Below are 20812 nucleotides of genomic sequence, written 5' to 3'. Positions count from 1 at the left end.
GTGTCTTAGTTATCTTTCTATTGCCATAACAAAACACCATAGCCAAGGCAACTTACAGAAGAAAGCATTTAATGGGGCTCACAGTTTCAGAGGGTGAGTCTCGGACTGTCACTGTGGGGAGCATGGCAGCAGGCAGGAAGGCATGGGGCTGGAGCAGGAGCTGAGGGTTCGTATTTGTTCCACAGGCAAAAGGCAGACAGGACCAATGGGAATGGTGAATGGGAAGGGCTTTGGAGCCTCAAAGCCCATCCCCAGTGACACCGCCAGCAAAGCCACACCTCATCCTTCCTCAACACCTCCACCAGCTCCAGCACTCAAACTTGAACTAATGAGAACCATTCTCATTCAAACCACCACACTGAGTATCAGTGCTTTGTGTTCTGAAGTAACAAAGAAAACATGAGCCACTAGATGAAGGAAGACCGCCTTGGTCTGCTAACATGCTCTAGTCCAAATTAGCTCTTGGTTGACTATAGAGGCCATTTCAGTAGAATTTATTGTTTACAGGGGCTTTTTTTTTTTTTTAATTAAATACACATTTGAGATCTGAGGAACAAGTGTGTTTCTCCTTTAAGTAGGTGATACTTGCATGTTCAACTTTGACTTCTGATCAGGGATTCTCAGGAATGCATTACTCAGATGAAGTAAGATTTTTAGAAGAAAAATAAAAACTTGTCACTGAGCATAGTGGAATATACCTTTAATCCCAGCATTTGGGAGGCAGAGGTGGGTGGATCTCTGAATTCAAGTCCAGTTTGGTCTACAGAGTGGATTCCAGGCTATCCATAGCTACAAAGTGAGACTCTTCCTAAAAAGAAAAACAATAGTTGTTGTAAATGATGAATAATGTAGGGGTGTGTGTGTGTGTGTGTGTGTGTGTGTGTGTGTGTGTGTGTGTGCATGCCTATATGCATGTGTGTGTGGCAATTTTGAGCACTGAACCCAGGACCTCATAAACTAGCTAAGTGAGTGTCCTACCTCTGAACTACACTCCAGCCAGTAGGTATTTCTCTTTATGTAAATAGCTTTATTGAGATAAATTTCACATACTCAAAAATGTGCCATTATTGGCTTTCCCATGCTGTTCTATATTAGGGTTCCTTGAAGCAGAGCCTGAGAAAACATTTTTTAGATGGGCCACTGGGGATGCTTTCTCAGCTGAGTGAGTGGAGCAGAGTGAGAAACCAAGCAAGTTCTTATCTCAGCTGGAGGCCAACTTTACCACCACCTCGAACCCTGACAGGAGGAAGGACAAACTGTCACAGATTTAGTCCTGCTTGAAGACCAAAGGACTGTCAGCAAGTGCACGAATGAGGCACAGGAGGTAGCTTGTTTGCTCCAGGGCAAAGTGGCTCCTACTTCAGCTCGGACACTTCTCTGGGGAAAGGGGAAGCTGCATTTCTCCATCAGCGCTGGTATTGGGGTCAGAGGACTCACAGATCACTACTGCACAACAGCTGTCACCAAACCACATCTTTATAAGTTTTAGGGAGTCCATTGCCACGCTTTATGATTTAACCAGTTTTTGAAGGGACTAAATTAAATAGACTAAATAGGAATGCAATGTCAGAGGTGAAACGCTCATGACTAACCTTGTGGTGCATTTCAAACAGTCACAGTGTGTTGGTATATCTGCCAATTCTGTGTGGTCCCATCACTCCAAAGTGAAGTCTGCACTGGTGGTGTCTGTGTTCTCTCTCTCTGTGGATTTATTAATTCTGAATATTTCATATAAGTGAAATCATATAATATGTGACTTTTTGTGTCTAACTTTCTTCCACTTTCAAGATTCCTCCAGAGCAGGGCACAGTGGTGCATGCCTTTAATACCAGCATCCAGGCAGAGGCCAGCCTGGACTACAAAGTGAGTCCCAAGATAGTCAAGACTGTAAAGAGAGACCCTGTCTCTGAGAGAGACAGAAAGAGAGACAGAGGAGAGAGGGAGAGAGACTGATTCATCCACAAATCATGCACATTGTCTCTTTCATAGCTGGACTGTGTTCCATCGTGTATATATTCAACAATTTGTTTATTCATTCACTGGTAAATATTTGACCTGTTTGCAACTTTGATCTATTGAGAGTACCATGGAGCCAGGTGTGGTGGCATTCAAGAGTCAGAGGCAAGCAGATGACTGAAAGATCAGGGTCAGTCTGGACCATATACTGAGTTCCAGGGTAGCTATGCCTACACAGTGATCCCCTGTCTCAAAATTTTAACAACAAGGAAAAATTGCAAATTTTACCACAAGTAGATCAATATAATCTTAGGAATTTTAATAACTTTATCATCAAACATATATCACCCTCAAGTCCCATTCTCCACAGACCTTATACAATATATTCAGACCTTCTGTGACTTGGCTTTAACTTGTTCTTTCTGTGGTTTGAATGAGAATGGCCACCATACACTCTGGTACATTTGAAAACCTGGTTCCCAATTGGTAGAACTACTTGGGAAGGGTTGGGAGGTGTGGCCTCATTGGAGGAGGTATATAACTGGAGATGGGTTTTGAAATTTCAGAAGCCCAATTACCCTTCTTTCTGTGGTCCCCCCACTTGCCAAAAAAGTATATAAGTTCTCATTTACTGGCCCAACACCATGCCTGCCTGCCTGCCTGCCTGCTGCCATGCTCCCCACTATGATGGTCATGAACGCACTGTCTTGCTTACTATTGCTGTGATGAAATGCCATGATGAAAGGAACTAAAGGGGTTAATCAGGCTTATGCTTGCATATCACAGTTCATCATCAAAGAAAGTCAGGACAGGAAGTCAAGAAGGGCAGGAACCTGGAGGCAGGAGCTGATGCAGAGGCCCTGGAGGGGTGCCGCTTACTGGATTGCTTCTTATGACTTGCTCAGCCTCCTTATTGAACCCAAGACCACTAGCCCAGGGATGGCAACACCCACAATGGGCTGGGTTCTCCCCATCAATCAATCACTAATTAAGAAAATGCCCAACTGCTGGATCTTATGGAGGCATTTTCTCAATTGGGGTTCCCTCCTTTTCGATGACTCTAGCTTTTGTCAAGTTGCCACAAGAGCAGCCAGCACAGTCACCCTCTAAAACTGTAAGCCCCAAATAAAGTCTTCCTTCTTCAAGGTTGCCTTAGTCAGATGTCTCTCCATAGTAATAAAACAGTAACTAAACTTTGATTTTTCATTCTTAGGACAAAAATCTTGTTTAATTATATAAAATCATCAAAAATATGAACTCATACTTATATCCTTCTCAATAATTCTCTCACACATTTACTATTTCTTGCCCTAAATAAGAGCCAAATCCAAATACCTGGCACACTATAGAGAATTAAGATTACCTATGCCCATAATTTTATTATCAAGCTTTTTCCTGTTTCGAATCTCAGGCAAGCTTTTAATTCCCTTGGAATCATTTTTTTTTCCTTTTCTGTGGTTAGAAAAAAAAATACACATTTTAACAAGAGCCTTAGCACTCTATCAAAATGACTCTGGACGTGAGGGAATAAATACTCCCTGAGAACAAGAAAAGGCAGAAAAGAAAGCACATACAGAGCCAAAACTCTCCATGTTAGCCCTGGAACTTCAGTTTGAGATGACAAAGGGTATTTTATTAATGTCTTTTAATCCTCTGCAAAAGTCATGTGGGATATTATTTCTTGTTCTCATTTTAAGACAGGGAATTCTCTCGTGAAATATCCCTTCTCCCGTCATTTCTGCCTCTAGAATCTTCTTCCTTTCAAACCTCAGCCTTTTGTAAGTTTTCACTGTGTTTGGCCAGCTGTCTCTCATAAAGTCTCACTTCGTCCCACGTCCCTCGTTAATGGTTAACCCTTTTCTCATCTGATCCTTTTGCCTTTTTAGAAATACTGTAGGCCATTCTTCTTTTCCTATTACATATTAACTTCCCTAATGTGTATTAAATGTTTTATTTGTATCCATCTAAGACTGGAGTACTGATTTTCAAATCCCCTTTATGGCCAAGTTTCAAAAATTTCTCATGTGGCCTTGTAAACCTCGTTGTTATTATTCCATGTAGGTTGTTGGTTGGGATCTTTTTATCCCCATCATTGTTCCCCACCCAGGCACAGCATTCCTTTCTTATTGTTCATTTTGTGTTGTTGTTGTTGATGGTGGTGGTGATGATGATGATGATGATGATGATGTTTTAAGATTACATGTATGAGTATCTTGCCAGCATGTACATCTGTACAGCATGTGGACTTGATACCTTCAGGGTCAGAAGAGGATGTCAGAGCCCCTGGAACTAGAAAGATGGTTTTGAAACACCCTGTGGGTGCCGGGGACCAAATCCAGGTCATCCACAAAAGCAGCAGTACTTTTAAGTGCTGAGACATTTCTCCAGCCTCAAAGAGATTGTGATCTCTGCTTAAGTAGGAACCTTGGCTTTTTAAAGATATTTTATGTGTGTTTTGCCTCCATGTATGTATGTGGCAACAGCTCTTCTTATCAACCCCTCTGTCCACTAGAGAAAGTAATAGTATCAGTATCAACTCAGGCCAGGTATAGAGCTGAGGCCCAAAATATTGATCCAATAGACCAAATATCACATATGGGTGTTTTATCAAAGGCCTTAGCCCCCTTTGTAATCTAAGACCTCTGAACTGGGAAAGGGGATGTTGACAGAGAACATCCCTGGATGAGAACATCCATTAAGGGGATTCCTCTGTTGACAGGGGAAGATTTTGGATACCTTTCTGCCATTGTTCAAGGTTTATTCTTAAAATAGAGATTGAGTTATACAAAATATCTGGACCTTGAGCTGACAGTTCAGAACTGGGGCTCCCAGCACAGAGATAGAGAAGTGATCCAGAGGATCCCCCTTAGAAGGTGGATCTCTTTTCTCTCATTTACTCTGTTGCTTTTGTATCAGAGAAAAGAGGGTCCAGGGTCCCTTCTCCAGCAAGTATCACAGTCATCTCCTCCACACTCTTTGTCTTTCATCACTAATATGTTCAATAAGTTCACACACCCAGTATGCTAGTTGCCAACCTGGCACAACTCTATTTGTTACTGAGAAGAGAGAATCATAAGAAATGCCTCTGTAAGATTAGCCTAGAGGTAAGTCTATATGCTATTGTCTTAATGATTGGTATGGAAGAACCCAGCTCACTGTGGGTGATGCCATCCCTGAGCAGGTGGTCCAGGTTGGTATAAGAAAGCAGGCTGAGCAAGCCATGAGGAGCAAGCCAGTAAGCAACACTCCTCCATGGACTCTCCTTCAGTTCCTGCCTCTAGGATCCTGCCCTGCTCTGACTCCCTCAATGATGAAACACAAACCTGAGAATTAGGAGCTAAAATAAACTCTTTCCTACCCATTGATTTTGGTCATGATGTTTCATCATAGCAATAGAAACCCTAAGACACCCAGTCTTAATCGGTTTTCTTTTCCCTTTTGTTCCCCCAGTACTGTAACATGTGCCTTGGGAGACCGATTACTTATTGGTCTCAGATCGTTTATGCTTCTGCTTAACCTATGAGGGAGCCTGGTTTTCCTTCCTTATAACTGTGATGTCTTGATGAGAGGCTCAACCTTCTTGCTTTTCCTATGGTGATAACCCTTGAGGGGCAGCAGAAGCCTTTTAACTACTGCAGTTGGTGTGAACCCCCCTATACCATCCAAACTCTACCCAAACTGCTTTTTCTCTCACAGGAAGCTGGAACTGGAGATCGGGAGCCCTCACTCGCTTCCCATCGGATGAAATATTTCAGTCGCACTCAAATGACCTTCTAGATGTCCTGCCCACCAAAGCAGTATTCATAATTCCAAGTTTTGGGGGTTTGTTTTGTTTTGTTTTGTTTTGTTTTGTTGAGACAGGGTTTCTCTGTGTAGCCCTGGCTGTCCTGGAACTCACTCTGTAGACCAGGCTGGCCTCGAACTCAGAAATCCACCTGCCTCTGCCTCCCAAGTGCTGGGATTAAAGGCGTGCACCACCACCGCCCAGCTCATACTTCCAAGTTTTATTTCCACTGTCGTTCTGTTTTTTCATCTCTTGGTTCAGAAGTTGTCTTCCCAGAACCTCAAAATTCATCCTAACGAACTAAAAGGGGAACACCAAAGGCTCTTCGTGCCTCCCTTCCCAAGTCCTCCTGGGAGTTACTCAACCCCCCTGTACTGGTTTCATGTGTATATATAAATGTATATGTATATCTATGCCCAACCATGTCAATACTCTATAGCGCAATTGTCTTGCCCTGGTTTGTGCACAGAAGTTACCTAGTTGCTGCCACACTCCTTTAATCCCCTTATCTCAATGCTGCCAATTCATTTTCAAATTTGGGGGTTCTGTTAGTTCAGGAGCCTGAGATATTTGTCCATATCCAGGACAATGAGGTGGCAGGGTGCACCTCCCAGGATGGGAATCAGTTCCCAGGACCTTTGGTCACAGAGAGTCTCTGACATTGGGTCCCAGGCTTTTAGGAATAGGTCTGGGGTCCCAAGAAAGTGACCACATGATCCAAAGTATGCCAGTAAGTGTTATTTCTGCACACAGGTGAATAGGCATTGCCAAATCAAGCTGGGTTGATGCTGAAGTCCTGCTGGGATTTTTATTCCTAACTCACAGGGATAGGCATTGCCAAATCAAGCTGGGTTGATGCTGAAGTCCTGCTGGGATTTTTATTCCTAACTCACAGGGATCCTTGTGCCCCACTGAGTGGTCAGAAGCCTTACACTCCTGAGTCCAGAACAGCACAGCTGGAAAGCAGAGTACAGCTTCTGAGAACAGAACACATCCGTGAGTACACTTGGATTTCAGGAAGTGTTGCCTCTCTCTGCCCTACCATCTTTAATAAACACAAGTGGTTAATCCAAACACCAGGGTGGGTTTACTTTCTTGACTGGAATGAAGAGCAGAACAGAGCCAACTAGGGCACCCTTCTCAGGACTAAGCAAGCAACTGTGGTCAGGCTGAGGGCTGACCCCAGCCTCGAGCAGTGTGGGCCAAGTCTGACAACCTAGACAGCCCAAGCAGCCATTCTGAGGGAGCTTCAGACCATTTCCACACCTTGCTGGGCTCACTGTTCCTTGAGAATGCTTCTGACCCGGTCCTATTGGTCCTGCATACCTTTGTATCATTAGGAAGGTTCAAACTGGTTTCTGTCCCTTACAATGGATACTCTTAAAACATCTAATGATTATAAAAGTCATTCGACACTCGGGTGCAGCCATAAGTTACCTGCCCCCTCCACTGTTATTCCTGGAAAGCTTTAGCAAATACGTTCTTATGGGCTTGAGTCCTGGAACTAGTAGATTTAGCTACAGGCCAGTAACAACCCTGAACAGGTAATGTTTGATCAGCCACGAGGAAGGCTACTTATGTGGTGGTCGACACTTGTGGCCGCTAAGCAGCCTGGTCATTCCTTGTTCTCTGAGGATCCAGGGCTTTCACACAGATGCATCTCTTTGGGTCAATCTCATGGTAGCATCAAGAGAATGCCCTCCTAGTGAAATCCCACCCCTTCCTTTCTGGTCAGCTTACCTGGTACAGCCCTTTCACCCCACCCTCTAGCTACATATACAGGGGCATTTAACACCTACCAGTATCAATAAAGTATGAAATAAGGACCATGGTTGGCCTATGGACTGAGTTTGCTTATTCAAGCACTAAAATTCAACGTTTAAAAAAAAAACAATATTGAGCAATTCCATTTTATTGGAGCTGAGGGAGGAAGGGAGGGTGTGAAGTTGACGGAGGAGGATTTGGGTTGAGTTGGAGAAAATAGAAGTCCAGAAACCATGTCCTCGTGTGTACATATTTATATACAAATATAAGCTTTATTTTCACTCATTTCTCTTTTCTCAGGAATGGAGGAGGGGCTCGCTGGATTTGTAGGAAAGGGGCTCAAACGTGGAGAGGTGGTGGTGGTAGTTCATTGGTCCACTGTACCGGGAGGGATATCTCATAGGGTAAGTTCTCATCTTCAGGGCCTCTATGAGACGCTGTAGACGCCGAGCAAAAGACAGCGTGGTGCGGCGTCTCGTGTGGTGTGTAGCAATAGTAAAGGATGCAGGTTGGGATGGGGTTGGGGGCAGGAGGAGGGGCATGAGTGTTGAGGTTTGAGCTGCAGAGGGCCGATGGAGCGGAGGCCGCGGAGGCCGAGGCGGTCGTAGGTGAAGTGGTCGAGGAGGCAGGTGTTGGAAATACCAAGGAGGGCGAAGAGAAGGAGGGTGGAAAGAGACGACTGGTTGGCGGGTAGTAGGCGGGTGAGGGGTGGCTGGCTGGATCAAGTGCAAGGCGTTAGGGCCAATCTTGGAAGCGATCCAGTCCAGGTAGTCCCAAGTGGCAGTGTAGACTCCAGGACGCTTAGCACGGGCACAGCCTACCCCCCAGCTCGTGATCCCCACGACCACAAAGGGGCTGTCGACGTTGTCTCTGCACATGAGAGGCCCACCACTGTCCCCCTGTCCAGAAGGACAGAGGGGTCACTTTCAGCCTGAACCACTCTCCCTTCCCAGAAGGCTCATGGGGCTATAGGAGAACAATGTCTGTAGCCACATAGTTTCCTGCTGCCTTAGACACAACTGATGAGGTTAAGAGCTTCAAACATCCGCTGGGATGTGGAGGGCGGGTCGGGGAGGGGCCCCGAGATGCCTTGCAATAAGATGGGCGCACAGAGACATGCATGTGGCTTTACCTGCATGCATGAGCGCTGTGCCTCTGGGCGCTTTGTGTTATGGGGATGAGAAAAGCCTTGTCTTCAAGGACCGGGTTTGGGCAATATGTTCTGTATGCTAATGTTGGGGTCAAATGCTACGTGTGACGACATGTTCTCAGTAGGAACAGATGGTAGACACCATCCCCATAGTAGATTCGATGACGTTAAGGAAAGGTTCCAGGGAACAAGTCACTGGAGTTGCTGGCCCTTGGGCAAGGGGAGGAGAGGATGGAGATCAGGGACTTAAAATGTGGTTTTTCTCAGGGGCTAGGATCCCTGGAGGGACCCAGGGGGGTCTGGGGTACCAGAAGGAAGTTACCTGGCAGGTGTCAATCTCGCCTTCAGGATACCCTGCACACACATTAGTTGATGTGACACGCCCATTGTACCACTGGGTTGAGTTACACAGGTCGAGGTCAATGAGATCCACACGTGCCTCCATCAGGACAGGTGATGGCCTGGGGGCTGCAGCCAGGCCACACAGTGGTCAGTGCTCAAGGAGGAGCCGGAGAAAGCCCCGCCTCCTCCCCCACCGTGAACTTTCCATCCATCCTCTGCAGTGCTCTGGTTAAACAAAGATTCCCTCAGGCTCACCTCACACTCCTGAGGGGAAGAAAGGCACAGTGAAAGGACAGGTGGGAGTAGAGGTAAAAGAATTTTGCCTGGAGGAAGAAAGGAAGGAGAGATGATGTCTCTCTTAATGATAGACAGGAACTGTGTAGGCTAGCTGTAGTTCTAACAAGCACACCTAGTACATGCCGAGAGCTAAGTCCGAGGTCCTTTTCCTCCTGTTTTTGGATCAGGGACTGGAGCACCACCCACCTACTTCAGGAATTTGGCCAGGCTTGCCCCTCTCCACACCCATGACTGAGACACACCTTCCATCATTCTCCACTGTGTATCTACAAGTCACCCTGGGGGGGGGCAGCGGAGGGGTTGGGGGGGCTTGGGGGGGTTCTTTTGAGGGGGGTTAATCCTCCATTACAACTCCTCCACACAGCTTCAGGCAAGAGCCTCTCAGATCTGTTTTGAGGAGAGTTTGGGAAGAGGAAAACTGAGTCAAGGCCTCCTTCATTCATACCGCAGACCCTATCATGGGGGTTAGGAAAGACACAAGTTATGTTTCAGCTCAGGCAGCCAGCATGCATCGGACTTAAGACATGGCCTCGGAACCAGCACAGCCGTGCCTCTTGGTTACATGCCCCAGCTCGGACAGCCCCCTCCCATGGCACTGTAGATTTGGATGTCATGGACAGTGCAGGGGATAAGATAGGACAAGCATGGGGCCAGTATATGCAGGGCTAAACATTCAGCAGGCAGGCAGGAGGTATCTGCTTAGTACATGTTTCCTGAGCTTTGGGTATTTAAAGGATTTTTTTTTTTGTCAAACAGGGGATATTTTATTTCATTTTCTGTTTTCAATAGAGCTGTCCCCTCCCCTCACATCCCAGCATCAGTGAGAGGTTTGTACAAGCACTGTCCCTGAGGTTAAACAGTAACAACCCAAACTTGCTGGCCATTAAGACAAATAACATTTTTAGGTCTATGGCTAAGGCCACAGTCTTGAAAGTTACAAACATCACTGTGAAAAAACCAGGTGTCCTGAAGCAGAATGTTCTCAATATCAGACCATTTAAATAAGAGGCCTATAAGAACTCAAAGTCCCGTCTAAAGGAACAGTATCCGGGAAGTGCTTCTAACCCCAAAGCAAAACTCAAAAAGGAGGTAAAGACCAAGCTTATATAAACAGGGCATGGGAGTTTGGGGCCTAGGGATTTTTAAAGACTGAGGCCTTTATAGGAAACATGCTTGCAGGACAAAAATGATACCCACACTGATTTAGGAGGATCCTAGAACCAGAGACCAGCCACCCAAGCTCTACGAGAACACAGGCTGTGTCTATGATCAGAAGGCAGATAAGACGGGGCTGAATCATGTGTGTGTGCTCACACTCAGGCAGAGCCAGGAACACTAGCAGATGCGATGCCCAACCCCCCCAGAGAGTTGCCATCACATGCCAGCAAGAGCAATCGAAAACTGAAGTGGTAAGGCCCCATCCCCTGAAGGACAGGACAGGTCGAAAACCTCTAAAAACAGTGGTTCTCAGCCTTCTTGATGCTGCAACCCTTTAACACACACAAATTAGGAAGACTAAGTTTTCCAAAAATCAAAGAAGAACTGATGTCTCCATTAATTTCAGTCACACTTCACATCCCGAATATGGCAACAAAAATTTGTACTCATGAAGCAGAAAGCACTGTTCATGAGCAGGGAACAAGTTCTATTTGCTCTCTTCCCACGGATGCCCTGCTGCCCACTGTTGGGACTTAAAAGAGTAGCCTGTTATGTCTGGTATTGACAGTGGCCTTAGACTTTAACAATGTGGGGAGGTTGTCTAGGACTCTGGTTATAACTGTGGAGCCATCAATGGCTCTAGAACACTTCCTGTATCCCTGCCAGCTTGTCTGCTACAGAAAACATTCTTCCACTCACCTGGTGCTGTGTGAGCCAGGGAGCATCGGTGTATAAATAAAGACAGAGAGATAGAAAAGTGGCTATCCTCATCTTGAATGGCAAGAGATCTGCCGGACCATTCCAGGAGTCTTGAACTAATGGCCCAAAGAAAAGTATACTCACCAACTACATCCCCACCCCAGTCTACATAAAAAAATGTCAAGTCATTTGGAAGCAGAGGTGAGTCTTGGTGCTATGACTGTCCACCTAGGGAAAACGCCTAGGTACCCACTGCTGATGGTAAATTAAGACATCCCTGAGACCAGAGGTCGGGGATGCTTCAACTCCGGAAGGCCAGCCCTTTGCTCACTTTCAGCACAAGTGAGGAAAACGCCTTGTGTTTCTCATGGCAACAAAGTGATATCAAGGGGTCTTTTGTAAACGCTGCTTCAGTTTAAGCTTGCAGTGTCCAGCTGATAGACACACACACACAATCTTGCTACACTCTAAAGTATGTCAAGGTTCTACTTGTACCCGCCGTTCAGCCTTTCCATAGGTAGCCAGACTATTGCCAGTCATGCCCTCCGACAATCTGGACACCATGACCTTACACATGAGACTCAGCTTCTCTCGCATTGAATTTTCCAGTCATGAAAGGGTCTGTGCCAGACTCTACTCATGATCCTGTGAGAAGTGAACAGCTCAGCCACACATCATGACCCCTGCCATGAAAAGACAGCCAGCAAGGAGAATGGGAGCCAGTGGCCACCGAGGAGCCCCCATACATACTCACCCTTCTCTTTTATATATCCCCACCCAGTCACGTAGCAGGTGTGGGGGATTTTGGGAGGACCAGCCTTAAAATGAGGTAGGCATCCGGGCCCAATGAAGTTCCCGCATGTAACAGGAGGAGTGATTTTCAAGAGAGCAATGTCGTTCCCCTCTGTCACAACGTTGTATTTCTCGTGGATGACAATTTTCTGCACGTATCTCTCCTGCTGAGGCTCTTTCACTGGCGTGTTTCTTCCGTATTCAATTTCGTGTGCTCCAAAAACCAGTCTCCAGTCATAGACTTTTCTGTGGAGACAAAGGTGCGCCAGTCGGTCTCATTCACAGACTGGCCGGAGCATGTGGTGAGCGTGAACCTCAGAGCCCTGTCAGAGTCTGGTAACCCCAGAGCTCCACAGAGACCCTGGGCATGACCCCCTGGGATTTCCCTTTCCATTAAGAGTACCCTAGAGACCTCCCTCTCTGAGCCCCACACGTACTTTTTGTTATCAAAGCAGTGAGCCGCTGTGAGCACCCAGTGGGAGTTCAGTAGGCTGCCTCCACAGGCGTGATACCTGCGGCTGTTATGGGACGTGAAGATCTGTAAGCTGACCATCCAGGGCCAGGCCCCAGGCTGCGCAGTCTGCCCTCCAACAATCCGGACACCTGCTTGTGGGTTCTGCCTGAATCGTAACCCACAGGGGCCACTGAGGAGAGACCAGGAAACTGCTCAAACCAAGAAGAGGGATCCAGTCTTTGTACCTCCACACCTGGGGGGAGGCAGGGACACAGGGTTGGGAAAGATGGGGAGGAACTCTGGAGAAAGAGAGGCAGCCTAGGGGTATGCAGGAGTTCACAGTCTGCAGGAAATATCTAGATGGGCCCTAGAGGTATTGAGGGAAACCCTGGACATAGTGGTAGTTGAAGGTGCTATGGAGGGGTTGTAATGGTTTTCAGGACCAATCTTGCATGGGAGACTCAAGCAAGCATCACTTGACCAAGGAGGCTGTAGGGCTATGGAGCCAGGTCTGGAGAAAGTACCTGCAAATAACAGTGAGCTAATACAGTGCCTCATAGGCATTGGGGTCACACTGGAAGTTCTGGGAACTTATCACAGGGGAAAGGCTACCTAGAGTTTTGGAGTTGTTTGCATTGTGAGACCCTTAGGGATGAGAGTCTTCAGGTGGATGGAGGTGCAAAGGCATATGATGCCTTTGAATTCTCATGCAGGTGATTTGCCTCAGCTGTCCAGAGGAGAACAGGGGCTCCTAAAGTTTAGGCCTCAATACCTGACAGGCAGTCAGCGAAGTAGTGGAAAGAGATCTAGGAATAATGGATCATCCTTCTCCCCTCACCCCGCTTTCTGGGAAGCCATGAGCAGCTGGAAACCTAATGATTCTAGGATTGCAGTTCTGGGAGCAGGAAGCATCTGAGTTAGGGATGTGTGTCACAGGAACTGTGAAACTATCCAGAGCCTGCTAAGGCTCAGTTTGCTGCTCATTCTAGCCCTGGACAAGGGGAGTCTAGATAGGACCTGTTATTCATGAGGACCCTTACCCCCACCAAGGTGCCCAACACTTACTCACACGTGATGTTATCCTTGGCAACCACGGACACTGCCAAGACCAGCACAGCGACAGTTGGCAGCATCTCTACCATACTCCTGCCCTAACCTGGCCTGCAAGCTGTGACCTCACAAAGCTCCAGGGCCTTCTGGCCAATCAGCAGGATGATCTCCCACCCCCACCCCAGCAGTTAAGCCTGGCAGGCCTCCTGGATTAACTGATCCGTGCTGAAGTGCCATCTGAACTTCCTGCATAAATTCTCCTAACTTCAGGGTGGCGAGGTATTCATGTCCAACCAACCCATTTCTTCTGTCTGAAGGTCTTCATTCACATTCATCCTTGGCGAGCCTTCTGGAGTCTCACTTTATGAATGCTTGGGATATGCTCTTTGGGGGATGACACCACAACAGACTCTCGGACTGGGGAGCAGCTTGGCCCTCCTGTAATGAGGTGGTACACATGGTATGTTCACAGCTAAAAAAAATCCGGTTCTGCTGGCTGAGGCTGATCTTCAGTATGTGACTGTAGGATTGGGGGGTGGGAGAAGTGTATGTCACCAGAACATTTTCAAGGAGCCATTTTGAAGTTTCTTGACTTGTGACTTCGAAGCCTACCTTCTTGCTGAATATCATGTGCTTCTAGAAGTTCTCCGGGTCCCCTCTTTTGAACCTAAGACCAGCCACATATGATACTTGAGCAGTGGGAATTCTCATCATGGCTATCTGCATATCAAATCTTTTTTTAATATCTGATTATCGGAAGATAGTATAACAGATGTGTGTCACATACTATGATGCTCTTCCTTCCCTGTAATGATGTCAGAAGGTCTCATCTCCTCTTGACTGTAAGTCCCCACCAGCCTGTTATAGTATGGGAAGGTTACATCTCCTCTAGGGGGTGTCACAAGATGCCAACGCTCCATCCAGACATTTTTATTTTCCCCTGTATGTTGAGTTTTATGGGATGATCTTGATTTCTCTGGGTACTTTTAACTGAAGGTCATATCTTATTATATAACTTTCAGGAGGTCACATCTCCCAAGGCTGGCCAATAAGGTCTTGAATATCTTACCTAAGCATCAGAAAGCTAACTTCCTGTCTCCATATGTGAGGACAACTGTTCTTTTTCCACATCAGGGCCTGAGGTCTCATTTCTTCCATCTGACTGGTACCTTGTCACATCTTCTCTACCAGAATCAAGAGATCTTATATCCTCTACCTGAGTATAGACTGTACCTTAACTATACGAATTTTCTGCATCTCAACTCCCATAATGAAGTGTCAGAAGAATTAATTTCTCCTAAAAGAAGTCTCCTCTCCCTGCTTGAGTATAGTCTCATCTTCCTACCTAAATGTCATATGCTTTCTCTCCTTTCCAATAATATCATCTCAACTTCATTTCTGCCTGTCGTAATCCCTACTGCCTAAGGGCCACAAAATTCCCTATCTTCTGTTTGAGTATAAGGAGGTCTTACATACCCTATCAGAGTATCACAGGGTATCAGAGCATCTTGTGTCTGACAATCAGGACTCATTACTTCAATTGTTCATCTGGAACAGTGTCTTTCAACCTGTGGTTTGCAAACCCCTTTGGGGGGAGGGGTCGCATAATTGGGTATCCTGATTGTCAGATTACAAATTTATATTACAAATGGTAACAGTAGCAAAATTACAGTAATGAAGTAGCAATGAAATAATTCTATGGTTTGGGGTCACCACATCATGAGCTGTATTAAAGGGCTGCAGCATCAGGAAGGTTGAGACCCGCTGCTTTGGAGGTCATGTCTTTTCTCTGTAAGTGACTAGAAGGTCTCATCCTCTCTCTTGGCCTATAAGCATATCTCTGCTATTAGAATGCTAAGTCTTGCCTTTCCTACCTCAGCACCAAGAATTCCCATCTTCCCCTGAATAGCCAGAGCATCTCCTCCTGCCCGCCCTCCTCTCAGGCTGTGTTCTAACATCTCCGCTTGTAGTCTCCATGCTTTTTCTAAATTATTCTTTTTGTTTAAATCTTTTATTTTATTTTTACTTATGTGTATCTGGCTGCATGAAGCTATGCTGTGTGTATATGGGTACCCCGAGGCCAGAAGGCACTGGAGCCACTAAAGCCAGAGTTACAGGCGGTTATGACTGCCAACATGGAAACTGGTAATCGAACTCAGGTCCTCTGGGAGAGTGAGTGCTGTTAATCACTGAGCCATCTTTCCATCACGGCCCTTGATGGTTAAGAGCCATGAGTGTCTCCGTGCCTAACTCCTCATCTGGGTCAGATGTTTTGGGTCAAGACATCTCATCTACCTTCACCAGGAACTCACAAGACCTCATCACCACCATCCGAATGGCAGGATGATGTAACTCTCTTGCCTCAGTATTGAATGTTCTCTCCCTATATCCTAACAAGAGGTCTTATTTCTCCAAAGTAAAAGTAAGATCTTAGTTTCCGAAGCAAGTCAGTAGGACATGACCTCAGGGGCTTGAAGACCCTCCTCCCTAATGCGTGAACTCTCACCTTGATGCTCTGCCCTATGTCACAGCCTCTAAACTGGAATAAGAACATTGTGGTCTGTGGGAAAGGTCAAGGGACCTCAGTTCTAACACTCACCCAACATGTGCCTCTCAGCCACAGGAACGAGTCTACTTGCTCAGTCAGAGTAATATGTATCTGATCCCACATAACTGCTAATGGGACTGAGAAGACACGTGTGTGTGTGTGTGTGTGTGTGTGTGTGTGTGTCTTACATAGCTAACATGAAGAGTGAATATAATCTCTGCCCATGACTGACACCCCTTCTAACATTCCTTATTAATTTGTAGAAATATTGAATGTTCATTTTCAAATTGACATCTTCAGTGAAAAATGTGAACCAATGCCCAGCCTTCAAATAGCAAATTTCTCAAATTCTGTTATATGGCTCTGTTTTTACTCTACTTGTTAGGAACTAAATCTTATGATACAAATCAAAAAGTCATTTGTGACATAAATATCCAAATGCTAGTAGAACTTCATTCACGCTGAAGGCTTGTAGTTCCAGTTTCTCAGGAAACTGGGGCAAGAGGAAGACCACAGGTTCAAATCCTGCCTGGGCTACAGAATGAGTTCAAGACTAGAAAGGGGTGGGGGTAGGGGACAACTACCTGAGGGTCATGAGGTTTGTATCTCTGCTGTCTGCATGTCATAAAGTGGTCCCTCTTCTATCTGAATGTAAAGGAGTGCTTAAGTCAATTTCAGGGCTCTCAAGTACTTCTGACCATCATCAGGAGCTTTTACTGAATCACAAAGATATTTTTCTTCTCTCCTGCATCAGAGTGTAAGGTCCCTCTTTCTTAACCTTTATGTTAGATAGTAAGTCTTATTTTCTCTATATGAAGGCTAAATAATAGTCCCTTTTCACCAACCTGAGAGTTACCCACCGAGTATGAGAAGGCCTGTTGTAAGTGGGTTCCAGGTTGTACCTGATAAACAGCCCAAAGGCTTGGGAAATAGTCAAGAAAGGGGGACCAGAAAGATGGATCCACATGGAAAGGTACCTACCACCAAGCCTGATGATCTGAGGTCAATCCCAGAACCCACACGATGGTAGGAGAAGAGAACCAACTCCCCCAAGTTGTCCTCTGTGCAAGATGACACGCAAGCTCACACACAAACACACAAAATAAATAAAAATGCAACAACATGTTTTAAAAACAGGAGATGACACTGGGATGGGGTGGTGCACGTCTTTCATCTCAGCACTCGGGGAGCAGAGGCAGGCAGATCTCGGAGTTTGAGGCCAGCCTGGTCTACAGAGTGAAGTCCAAGACAGCCAGGGCTATACTTTTCAAATAAGACAAACAAACAAACAAACAAAAACAAAAGAGCTGGAGAGATGGCTCAGCAGTTAAGAGCACTGACTGCTCTTCCAGAGGTCCTGAGTTTACTTCCCAGCAACCACAGGGTGGCTTACAGCCATCTGCAATGGGATCCGATGCCCTCTTCTGGTGTGTCTGAAAATAGCAACAGTGTACTCACATACATAAAACAAACAAGTAAAAAATTTTTTTTAAAACATGGCAACATGAATTCAAAAAGTGACATTAAACTTCAGTTTTGAGTGTGAAGTCTGTGGCTACAGTTCAGTTACAGAGCACGTGCCTGGCCTGTTCAAGGCCTTGGGTCACATCTCCAGAACTGCGACATTAACAACTGTAATAATAAACACCTGCCTGGTGTGGTAACACACCTTTAATCCCAGCGCTCGAGAGGCAGGGCCAGCAGATCTCTGAGTTTGAGGCCACCCTAGTTACAAAGCGAGTTCAAGGACAACCAGGGCTACACAGAGAAAGCCTGTCTTAAAAAAAAAAAAAATAAAAGAGAACGAACCCCATTAGTATAGCAGTAGCACATCAGTATAATAATAATAATAATAATAATAATAATAATAATAATAATAATATTTTACAAATAAAAGACTACCCAGGCATTTTAAAAGAATTTTAATGGGCATAAAGAGATAAATTTAACGAGCATTTAGAAACTGTTTTCGCTAAAAAGAACTGACTCCTCTCCTGGACCCACTGAGTAACTTAAAGCAGAGCAGAAGCCTAGCATGTCCGCCTTCGTTCTCTATGTCGCTTTACTTTAGGTCAGACACCTGCTCAACTCTGCCCATGGGGATATCAGAGCGTCTAAAAACCACTGATACCCACCTCTCTCACATTAGCCTTTAAGGCTGAGGGCACAAATATTGAGTCGGGGGGGGGGGTATATACCTGAATATTCCTAAGTGTATGACACTCAAATGCCCCATTGCCCGTTTCAGTATCAGAGGACAATCCTGGGCAGCAATCCTTGCCCTCTACCTTGTCTGAGAGTCTTTTTGTGGTTCGCTGCTGACTGTGTACTAGCTGGCCAGCAGGCTTCCAGGAAATCTCGTGTGTCTGCCTCCCGTTTCTCATTGTAGAAGAACCGGGGTTACAAGCACATGCTACTGCATCCAGCTTTGCACGGGTTCTAGAGATTGCAACTCAGGTCTTTCCTGCTTGCAAGGCATATTCTTTCCCCACTCACCCATCTTCCCAGCCTCTTACTGTCAGTTTTATAGTGTCCTGCCACGGACCCCAAAAATGGTCCCTGAAGGTCCCCAGCCATCACCCCAAAAATGGTCCCTGAAGGTCCCCAGCCATCACCCCAAAAATGGTCCCTGAAGGTCCCCAGCCATCACCCCAAAAATGGTCCCTGAAGGTCCCCAGCCATCACCCCAAAAATGGTCCCTGAAGGTCCCCAGCCATCACCCCAAAAATGGTCCCTGAAGGTCCCCAGCCATCGTTTTAAACCTGCAGCCACTTTGGATGAATCTCATAGCTGCGCCCTGCAGACAGATCACTCGTGAAGGGAGGACATTTGTCTGTGGTGATAAAGGCTGCTCCCTAAAGCTGGAATCATCATCGTAGTCTGAGAATCTTCACACTGCTTCCCTCGCACCATAAGGACTTCTTTTGCCACCCGGAAAAATTAAATTCGAGACAGTGATCCAGTAGACCCACCCTTGACCTGGACTGCTTAATATACCTGCTTCTCGCTACCTGCCCTGTTTAAAGCTCATGTCAGAACTTGATTCCCCTTCCCAATATGGCCCTCGATGAACTCTGCTTTCTCTACTTTCCACCACTACCCATCTCTTCGATTGGCATACAGAGGCGTGGCCCACTACTGCCTGATGGGGCTCCCAGAGAAGGGGCTTCTGCTCTATATGCAATTCTTCTGGGTAGAAGTTTTTAAATGTTTATGTGCACCATTGTGTGGCATCACAGCCTCGTTGACTCAAGTGTATGGTTGAATGTACTGAAAATAAACTTTAAAATCAAAGACAAGTTATCTAAACTATTTTGGAAGTGTGTAAGGACTGAGTCTGGAGACCCAGTGTCTACACTCCAGAAGACTGCAACAAGTCACTGCAGAATGAGCCCTCTCCAATTGTAGAACAGGCTGTAAGCCTGGTACCCACCCTGGGGCTCCAAGTGACCTGGGAGGTGCATAGCCCAGCTAGGTTTAAGTTTGTAATTAAGCTTCCAGGAAGCACAGGCCTTTCAAGGAGTATGCTTTAGGCTACCAGACTTCACCTGCTCCTTGAAGCCACCTGGGGCACCAGCTTTCCCTGGGTGAAGAGGCCAAAGGCTTCCCTTGCTATCCAGGATTACTTCTGCTCTCCAGTTCCCTAACCAGCTACTCCGAGGCTCCATCCTCGACTCCAGGATAACTTCTAGAGCATCAGAATCTGTGGTCTGTATTCCTGATGCCCAAGCCGCTAACCCGCTTGCCTTCTCTGAAGCTCCTCCCTTCAGACTTGGTGCATCTCTCGATGCCTTGGCTCTCTCTCCAACTTCTTGTTGGGTAGGAATTCACCTGCCTGCTCACCGGACTGTGCTCATGGCTAGCCCACACCTCCTGACAAAACAAATTGTGGGTTTCCCCACTATGTGATTGGCTGATGACAGCTGGCTGCTGGCCTTGTCTGTAAACGTGCTCTTGAGGGTCAAGTCTGTGTTTAGCACATGGCTCAGAGAAACAGAAAAAGGCAAGCCTCGAGTCTTTGAGAAGCTAGCTCTGACCCTTAAGGGAGTAGACTCGGTGCGATGTGAGAAGCACCAATCTCCCAATTTGAGACAATACTCGGAGCCCAGAGGATCCAACCCAGACTCTGAGAAAAGCAGAGCAAGGAGGGCTCCCTGGAAGAATGGACGGAGCGCACAGACAATAAACAGATAATAAAGGTGGTGAAGGGTGGGTGATGTAGGCAAGGAGAAAACTCTGAAGGGCTGCCATAGGTCACGGGGGTGGGGGGGTGGTTACAGCAAAGCTGGGAACAGCAGGGGGGAGAAAGTATGGGAGGGGCTAGAAAGACATAAGGGGACCCATCATCAGCTCCATTTGTCCTCTGGTGGGGGGAGGAGCAGAAGGTAGGAATGGAGGTGGGAAACCACTGCATCCACCAGGGGAAGTGAGGCCAAACACAGTGAGCAGCAGAGGACCAGCACATAGAAAGGAACATGAGGTTTGAAATTTAAAGTAGATTTTATAAACAACTAGACACCACAGGAAGGTTCCAATTCCTAGGTTTAAAAGTGGGGTGGAGGGAGGGGGGTATCGTTCAGTGGTAAAGTCCTGGCCTGGGTTCCATCCCCAGCACCACAAAGCAAAGAAGAAATAGTGGCAGGGATTCCCAGAGGACCATCAGTCTAGAGGTTGCTAACCAGGGCTGGAGAGATGGCTCAGCCAGTAGGAGCGCTCAACTGTTCTTGCAGAGGACCAGAAAGGTTGGTTCTCAGCACGCACATCGGGGAGCTCCCAATTGCCAAAACCCCAGCTACCTCCCAAGGGCACCCTCACACA

At 46.5% G+C, this 20812-nt stretch overlaps 1 protein-coding gene across 3 annotated transcripts; it reads right to left on the bottom strand.

Annotated features, from left to right (window-relative positions):
* Positions 1-7638: 7638 nt before the first annotated feature.
* Acr (acrosin) lies at positions 7639-13668 on the bottom strand. Of its 3 annotated transcripts, none has more exons than XM_034517011.2 (5): positions 13462-13668; positions 12380-12586; positions 11905-12188; positions 8977-9122; positions 7639-8403 (listed from the first exon to the last, which is right to left on the bottom strand). In XM_034517011.2, the coding sequence occupies exons 1-5, from the start codon at positions 13536-13538 to the stop codon at positions 7801-7803; spliced, it is 1317 nt and encodes a 438-aa protein (XP_034372902.1). In that variant the 5' UTR covers positions 13539-13668; the 3' UTR covers positions 7639-7800. The 3 variants fall into 3 exon arrangements, with proteins under 3 accessions (XP_034372902.1, XP_076768020.1, XP_034372906.1); XM_076911905.1 differs by having other exon boundaries at positions 7639-8374; XM_034517015.2 differs by having other exon boundaries at positions 7686-8403; positions 13466-13544.
* Between the last annotated feature and the right edge of the window lie 7144 nt (positions 13669-20812).

The sequence above is a fragment of the Arvicanthis niloticus genome, chromosome 13 (assembly GCF_011762505.2).
Source record: "Arvicanthis niloticus isolate mArvNil1 chromosome 13, mArvNil1.pat.X, whole genome shotgun sequence".
Classification (NCBI taxonomy): Eukaryota; Metazoa; Chordata; class Mammalia; order Rodentia; family Muridae; genus Arvicanthis; species Arvicanthis niloticus.
This window is presented reverse-complemented; position numbering and strand designations above follow the sequence as displayed.